This window comes from Triticum aestivum, chromosome 7B (genome assembly GCF_018294505.1).
Source record: "Triticum aestivum cultivar Chinese Spring chromosome 7B, IWGSC CS RefSeq v2.1, whole genome shotgun sequence".
In the NCBI taxonomy this organism is placed as follows: Eukaryota; Viridiplantae; Streptophyta; class Magnoliopsida; order Poales; family Poaceae; genus Triticum; species Triticum aestivum.
In genome coordinates this window covers 240972117-240980041 of record NC_057813.1, presented here as the reverse complement: position 1 = coordinate 240980041, position 7925 = coordinate 240972117, and the positions used below count along the sequence as shown (strand labels likewise).

The 7925-nt window shown below is 48.5% G+C and overlaps 1 protein-coding gene across 1 annotated transcript; it reads right to left on the bottom strand.

The window, feature by feature from the left end:
• Positions 1-1490: 1490 nt before the first annotated feature.
• Positions 1491-5920, bottom strand: LOC123158043 (deoxyribodipyrimidine photo-lyase). Its single transcript, XM_044576186.1, has 10 exons — positions 5453-5920; positions 5182-5330; positions 4890-5086; positions 4558-4798; positions 4196-4353; positions 4066-4102; positions 3906-3964; positions 3494-3575; positions 1896-1967; positions 1491-1778 (listed from the first exon to the last, which is right to left on the bottom strand). Exons 1-10 carry the CDS (start codon positions 5799-5801, stop codon positions 1596-1598), a joined length of 1527 nt encoding a protein of 508 aa, XP_044432121.1. The 5' UTR covers positions 5802-5920; the 3' UTR covers positions 1491-1595.
• Between the last annotated feature and the right edge of the window lie 2005 nt (positions 5921-7925).

Genomic DNA, 7925 nt, shown 5'->3' with positions numbered 1-7925 from the left:
TTGCCCGAGATTCGATCGTCGGTATCTTCATACCTAGTTCAATCTCGTTACCAACAAGTCTCTTTACTCGTTCTGTAATACATCACCTCGTGACTAACTCCTTAGTCATTTGCTTGCAAGCTTATGATGTGTATTACCGAGAGGGCCCAGAGATACCTCTCCGATACTCGGAGTGACAAATCCTAATCTCGATCTATACCAACTCAACAAACACCTTTGGAGATACCTGTAGAGCATCTTTATGATCACCTAGTTACGTTGTGACATTTGATAGCACACAAGGCATTCCTACAGTATCCGGGATTTGCATAATCTCATAGTCGGAGAAATATGTATTTGACATGAAGAAAGCAATAGCAATAAACTGAACGATCATTATGCTAAGCTAACGGGTGGGTCTTGTCCATCACATCATTCTCCTAATGATGTGATCCCGTTATCAAATGATAACTCATGTCTATGGTTAGGAAACCTTAACCATCTTTGATCAACGAGCTAGTCTAGTAGAGGCTCACTAGAGACACGGTATTTGTTTATGTATTCACACATGTATTTATGTTTCCGATCAATACAATTCTAGCATGAATAATAAAACCTTTATCATGATTAAGAAAATATAATAATAACCATTTTATTTATTGCCTCTAGGGCATATTTCCATCAACCTTGTGCATGGATCCAACTTCTCCTCCAAAGCAACATGTGATATATATCACAATGCACGAAGACGAGGATGATCATGTTGATCTCATTTGGCGTTTAAGAACCCCCAACAAAATTAAGATCTTTGCTTGGCTATTATTCAGAGGTAGACTTAACACACATGCTAATTTCTTCCACATGAACTTAGCCCAGATGCTCACTGCCTGCGCTGTCCAAGAACGTCATAATACACCCTACGCCTCTCTCATGTCCGTCTACTACTCAGATTTGGTTACGACATGGCCTCACCACCAAAGAGTATAATCATGAAGTCTCCAAGACACCCTGAGGAGGGTATGCCCACTGAGCAGTGAGTACAGATGAAAGAGGCCCGCGAAGAGGCTGACTAGTGTCGTCACCCACATATGTGGATGAAATTGGAGGAAGTTGTCCTAGCATTTGTATGGCATCGATGCTCCATGGGGTCCCTCCATGCCATGTAGATGTGTTGTGTGTCAATGTAAACATCTCGCTGGTGGTAAGGATGAGGTCGGCAAAGTAACAAATGAGATCGAGCGGGAGTGCTATCCAGTCTGATCTCATTGCGCCTCGCAGTTTTGAGATGCCATTCTCATTGAGGCAGCGAGATGGAGGAGGCGGTCTAGTTTCTCATGGAGAAGCAGGGCAAGAGGATGTGACGACGTGGGTACACAGGTATATGTGCCTTTAGCGAAGATTTCTCGAAGATGCATCATGGAGCGAGAGAGCATGCCTCTACATTCTTACTGTTGAAGATCAAATGCCTATGTAAACCTCCCCGCAAAAAAAATCCTATGTAACCCACGAGCTAAAATGAACAAACAACTAATTGCAATATTTAAGTTGTCTTTAACTGCCAATTACCACTATAGACCAGAAACAAAATCAATGCGGAACTAGAGTTAGTAGCTGGACTAGTCCTTCTCAGACTTCGAGTACTTGGCTGCTGAATTCAGAGATTCCTCCGGTTTCCTTTTCTTGGGTTGAGCAACCAATCTTTTGACGTAAGAAATGTAGGCATCGACGTTGAATTTTCTCTTGCAACCAGCATAATTCATGTAACGTATCTTTCCAAATACCAGACGCTCCTTCCAACCCTAAGAAAATAGTACGGTTGTAAAAACTACTCGCAAGCCTCCAAACTGTGATTAATAAATGCATTTCTGAATAGGATTTTCAAGGGTTTAAATGCAAAACAAGGGGATCTCACCAACCTGATCATGGAGGCCACAGATAGACCACATGCAACCAACATAGCCATTGGGGTCCCTGCCGTCTATGTGATACTGCAACAGATTAATTCCAAAGATTTAGTTCAAAAACATACTGCAACAGATTACAGCCGATGCAGGTTTGATGGTTTGTCTATCGTAACAACTAACGACTGTCTAATGGTTGTTAGTTGTTGTCCTCCGTGGTTGTGTTCGGTTGCTATGCCTAGCCTTAGACTTATAACCATTTTATTTCTATCAATGCAATGAGAAGCAGAACTTTTTAGCTTTCTAAAAAGACTTACCAATCGTTCCAAGTAATTAAAAGTGAACAGCTAATAACATGAACTAGGAAAGATAAAATGGTGGTTATGGCAATCTAGATATAGTTTCGAGCTATTCCCTGGGGATCTTTTTCCCAACTTGTAATGGACATCTTACATCCAACTTGTTGTAAAAGAACCAACCAAGCAAAATTTCTCTTGATTATTAGACGTAACTTGGACATCTATTTGCCACTTGCGACTAAAAGGAAATCACTGTAGAGTTAAAAAAACATCTTCAGAACAATCAGCATTCACAAAGAACACTAAACGGTGTTCTTCTCTCCAGCATAGGCGACAGAAATACTTGTAGGTCGTAACTATGTGCAGGACAACATAAGTCTTTGGTGGTATTGACAAGCTAAATGCCATAGAACAAATTAGGCAAAGTGCAATCTAAGCTTAAGAAAGTCAGGCAAGAAAACCTTCTGAAAATAGCACACACCGTTTCAAAACTTCAGCCTTTTGCTCAAAATGGTAGCTGAAGCCTCTCAGGATGCTCGTGATGGCATGGAATCAGGGCAGTTTCTCTAAGGCCGGCTGTTGAGTTAGTCGGTTCATAGGTTTTCGTATAAAATACGAGTATTAGTTGGCAATCTAGTTGCATCCTACATTACCAAAATGGTGGCTGAAGCGGTTTTGTCCTCATGTCTGTTGTAAAAATGTTAGTCCTAGTCTGATGCTCCCGTTGGGCATGGAAACGGAGTCCTAGAGAGTATAGCATTGTGCCTGGGTGCACTATAAATAAAGGCCTAGCCGGCCATACAAGGGGACAGGTTATTTTTCAGAGACTAGAAAACCAGAAAATTGGCATGACTGGAGGGTGGAGGCAGACAATATCTGCGTGCGCACTAGTTGATAACTAAAGTGCGTTGGATTCGGGCTGTGATGCTCCTAATTGCTACGTGATCCCTTTGGATTGTCCAGGTGATACCCATGGCTGCTGGACTTGTTTCGCCAGAGTTTGCAGTGATTGGCTGACTTCAGCCCGGCGTCAACTTCACTTGTTACACCACCATATCAACATAAATTCTGTTGTCCCATAATTAGTACTATAAACAAATTTAATCAAATGTAGGCTCTTGCAACTGATGGTTCGGTGTTTTCAGGAGATCTGTAATTGCATAGGATCTTACACTAAAATTTGGCAAGTTTAGTTTCTCACTCATTATGACTGTATAATGTGCTTCATGTGTTTTATCAATTGAAGCTATTTGCCAGCACCAAGAAATGCAACATAATAAAACTCTACAATGTTGCCAAACATCTCAAAATTACCTTGTCATTCAAATATATTGCTATTGAAAGTGCTTCTTCAGGTCCACTGGTCCATTCTAGAATTTTTTTGGCCCAATACATTCTGCAGAAAACTACCATGTCAGGGCAGAGTAATATGCTTTACAAAGAACATAACTGCAGAAGTAAACAATAATTTAGAACACAGAAGTATAGATACTCAAATGTTCTTTTTCTAAATCGCACAGATTTGCCACCTACTTGGACCTGTAAGATCTTCATGGGTTAATGGATTATAGACATAATTAGTTTAATTTTTCATCTTTTTAGCAACAAGAATAATCTTCTCAGGCAATTCGTACCAACCCAAATGACATCAACATAATGAAAGATCAAATAAAATGCATTAAAAATATGATATCTAAAGTAGGTAACTAGGCATAATTTATTTTACCGCATGAATCCATGCATTTTTCCATGGTGGACCATCTCCAACTGTGATGCATTCCAGAGCTGATAAAGAATCCAAGAAGAAAACACCTAACTCGATTAGTAAATGAGGTAAGAATGACGTTAGTATCTCCAGGAGTAGAACGGTGTTATTTAAAACATACAGGATCAGCTGTTTTTGCATTCTCAAGCTGCTCCCTCCTGCAAGCCAAAGTAAATTCTAGTTAAGGAGCCTTTTGCCTCACTGCTGACAAGCAGATATACATATATAGCCCAAATACAAAATATAGTCACGTGTAAATGTGCTCTCTTTTGTCGGCAGCATGATCCTTCAGTGTCTTCCTCGCCCACTCCCAAGCCCCGGCTACCGAATCATAGTGAGGCTGATAGTAGCAGAAGTTGTCGGCTAGCTCTCTCCTTATTATCAGCTCCTCCAAGAAAGCATCCACTGACTGTTCCCAAACAATTGATATTTCACAGAGCTATCAGTCATTGGCCTTTCACTGTTTGATAACAATACTAACTTCAGCACTGAAATTCAGATTTGCCGTTTGGTGCTGTTAAGAAGAAATATATTCTGACATCTAATGATATAGGAGTATCATTTTATTGCATAAGGTCTCAAATCGCAAGATTCACAAAGTAAATAATGGCACCTTGGGACTAAGATGGCGACGTTTTTTTGCCTCGAGAGCACATCTTTGTGCTGAAATATGCCCAAAATGCAGGTAGGGAGAGAGGCCGGACAATGCCGTTGGCTTTGTGGGATAATTCCGGTCCGAATCATAGCTCTTGATCCTCTCCGTTAGGAACCCATCCTTGGTACCCAGAAGTGCCTCCATTGCTGCCGCCTCGCCTGGCTCACACCAGTCAATCTCTGGCACGTCCTCTGCCTGGCTGCAACATCAGCAAAGAATCGAACACCACTCATAACAAGTTCTTCATTCCACATCACATATGCAGTAAATTTATCGCAACACATCCGGACCTGCAAACCGTGTCAATTAGCGTATCCCAATCAATGTCCTTTGGTTGGTCCCTGTCCCATGGCACCACCTCTGCAAACTCGGGGAAGTCGACCAGGTACTCGTCCAACACCTTGTTCATCTTGCTTCTGAAGGTCTTGGCAGAGTACTCCAGCTTCCCCGATGCCGCCCATACCGGCACCACGTTGTGGGCGTCCACCTGCGTGCCAATGCCCCACAAAGCCCGCATGTCTCTCAGTCGAATTCCCCTGAAAACGACTGCAACTTCCCTTGTGATTCCGGTTCGAATTCTACCTGGTGAACGGCCACACTGGCAGCATCGCGGCACAGCGCGCCGACTACTGCGTCCAGTGCCTCGCGAACCGGCCGGAGCGGTGAGAAGTCGGCAACCAGCGCCGACGCCCCGAGCCGCTGCACCAGCGCTGGTATCTCCATGGGCCCACCTGTCAGCGAAATGTAATAAACGGTTACAGCACATTTCTCGTACCGGGAAATCAGTTCCCTCTTCCGAAAACGCGGGGCCGACAAGTCAGCCACCAGAAGGGGATAAAGGCGAAGGGCGTACCGGTAAGGAGGAAGAAGGGGATGCGGCGGGTGGCGGCGTCGGCGGCGAGCCGGCGGAGGCCACGGAGGAGGAATCCGAGTTGGCGGCGGCGCGCGGAGAGGAGGAACGGCTTCGGGAACAGGGAGAACGCGACGGCGAGCGGCGCCGCGGAAGCGGCGGCGAGGCTCGCCGCGTGGAGGAGCGCCCAGTTGTCGGCTAGCCGCTGGTCCCGCAGCATCCAGTAGACCACCGGGCCGGGCTTCGCGCCAGCGGGGGGCAGGCCCTGCCCCGGGTGGAGCACCCGCACGCGGGCCTGGTGGACCGGCGCCGTAACCGCTAGGCCCGGGCTAGGGCTTGCGCTCGGCGCCATCGCGCGGTGGGAGACGGTGCGACGGGGACGAAAAGAAGAGCGAGGGAATACAGGGGTTGATCAAACGCGCGCCTGCGCTTTGGGTGCTCTCGGTGTAGGAAGGCTGGAGTTTTTGGCTACTTGGCTGTTTGGGTGATTGGGTCTCGAGGTTGATGGTGTATGGACTAGCTCTTGGCAGGCACTACACAAGGTGGTGTGAGTTATGGCCAGAAAACGGCCACGTCAAGGGCCTTATTTTTCTGCCTGCTCTAAGTGGCTGATTGCTTTATGAGATAAATACACCCACGGTCATTAGAGTTGAATCAACAGTCATCCAACTTTAGAATACGGTTGTTACGGTCATTATATATGATGTGACGTGAAAATATGGTAATTGTTGCTCGTATGCGGTGCGTATAGGCTCGTTTGACCACTTGTTGACTGCCACGTTCTCAGCTCCGATCAGGTCAATCTTTTATGGAGGGGTTAAGTGTAAAATCACAGGAATCCCTAATCCTCAAATCCCTAACCAGCAGCTCCCCTCTTCAATCCCTAACCCGTCCCTCCTCTCTCGCGCGCCGTCCACCATCGTCGTAGCAGTCGCCCCCTGTCGACGTTCTGGGAACGGGGGTCCTCAGACTTGCCTGCCTGCGGCCTGCAGCGTGGCTCAGCAGTGGCCCAGTACGGCCCGTCTTCATCAACAAACACTCAAGACCCTCGCGAGGGGCCAAGTCTCGCGGGGCGGACGACACAAGGCCTCCTCAGGGGCGGCCTCACCAGGCGGGCTCGCGAGGAGGCGGACAGATCAAGGCAAGGGGTACCTCGCGAGGTGCCCATGATGCAAGCCGTGACGATCAAGACCAGGCGGGCGCCAGGCGGGTGCCAGCCCACACAGTGTCCTCGTTTCCTCTTTGGTGCAAAGGGGGCAAGCGCAGGCACGGAGTACCGAGGCATCAGGCAAAGATTTCCATATCGGTGCAACGAGATCAAGACCAGTAGAGCGGCAGGACGGAGGTCACCGTGGAGCCCAAGACGGCGTCATCGCCAGTGCCTTTGGCAGTCGAAGACCACCTTTAGTCAGGATAGCTTGTACTACCTGTCCCCTTTTATAATGACCGTTGTTGGCTCCCTTCCCGCTCAATATTTGGGAAGAGGATCAGGGCCTCTATAAATAGAGATAGCCACCACAGTAGAGAGATAACCTCATCTAGAGCCAACAGAGACGGATCAATTCCTCTCCAAGCACACCACCACAAGAACACCCCTCGTGAGGCTATTCTTCCCTTGTACTGTTCATCATCGGCCCAAGAGGCAATCCACCACACCACACACAGGAGTAGGGTATTACACCACAACGGTGGCCCGAACCTGTATAAATCTTGTGTCTCTTGTGTTGTTCATCGTGCTAGCTTAGAATCGCGGCGAGGTCTTGGGCGTAGTTCGGTAGGGAGAAGACCTTCGTGCGCACCCGAGAGTTCGAACCTTAAGGGTTTTGCCGGAACCCGATATCCGACATTTAGCGCGCCAGGCGGGGGTGCACAGAAATCCTTTTTCCGCCGATCTGCGTTCCATCGCTTCGTCTCATCCATGCCAGATGCTCGCCAAGCTCGCGCCGAGCGCCGGGTTGCTCTCGCCGCCCGCGTCGCCCAGACGGCCCCCGTCGGTGGGCCTCCTCGTCGTTCTCCATCGCCTGCCGCCAACGCCGCCAACGCCGTCACCGGCCCGGCGGGGAACGAGCAGCAGGCATCTTTGCTGCATCCCTCGGTGCGGCTGGAAGGCCGCACCGCCACTCCGTCGCTGACTCCAGCTGGTTCATCGTCTCACGCTCGTCGCGCCCCCACGGACGCGCAGGCCACGTTGCTCCTGGCATGTGAGCTCCTGCACTACCACCCCGTCGACGACCTCTACGAGGAGTGGCTCGCTCGCATCACCGAGCTCGTCAGCACCGCAGGGGGCTCTCCTGCGTCATCTCTCTCGCTGCCTCGCCCTCCGTCCTGCATGGGCGATGCGGCTCAGGGAACGCCTCCGCCACCTCCTCCCCAAGAAGGCGCCATGGCTCCAAGGCGCGCGGCCCCTGGACAAGACCCACCGTGTCCAGTGCCCGCGCGACAAGAAAGGAGCTGCCAAGAAATCCCTCGATCTCAA

Bases quoted from the DNA above. Each gene is read 5' to 3' on its own strand.
- LOC123158043 (XM_044576186.1), bottom strand. From the start codon at position 5,801: ATGGCGCCGAGCGCAAGCCCTAGCCCGGGCCTAGCGGTTACGGCGCCG. The intron at 5,087-5,181 runs GTAGAATTCGAA...ATTGGCACGCAG, and splicing joins CCAGTGTGGCCGTTCACCAG to GTGGACGCCCACAACGTGGT. The intron at 3,576-3,905 runs GTAAAATAAATT...AGTTTTCTGCAG, and splicing joins AAAATGCATGGATTCATGCG to AATGTATTGGGCCAAAAAAA.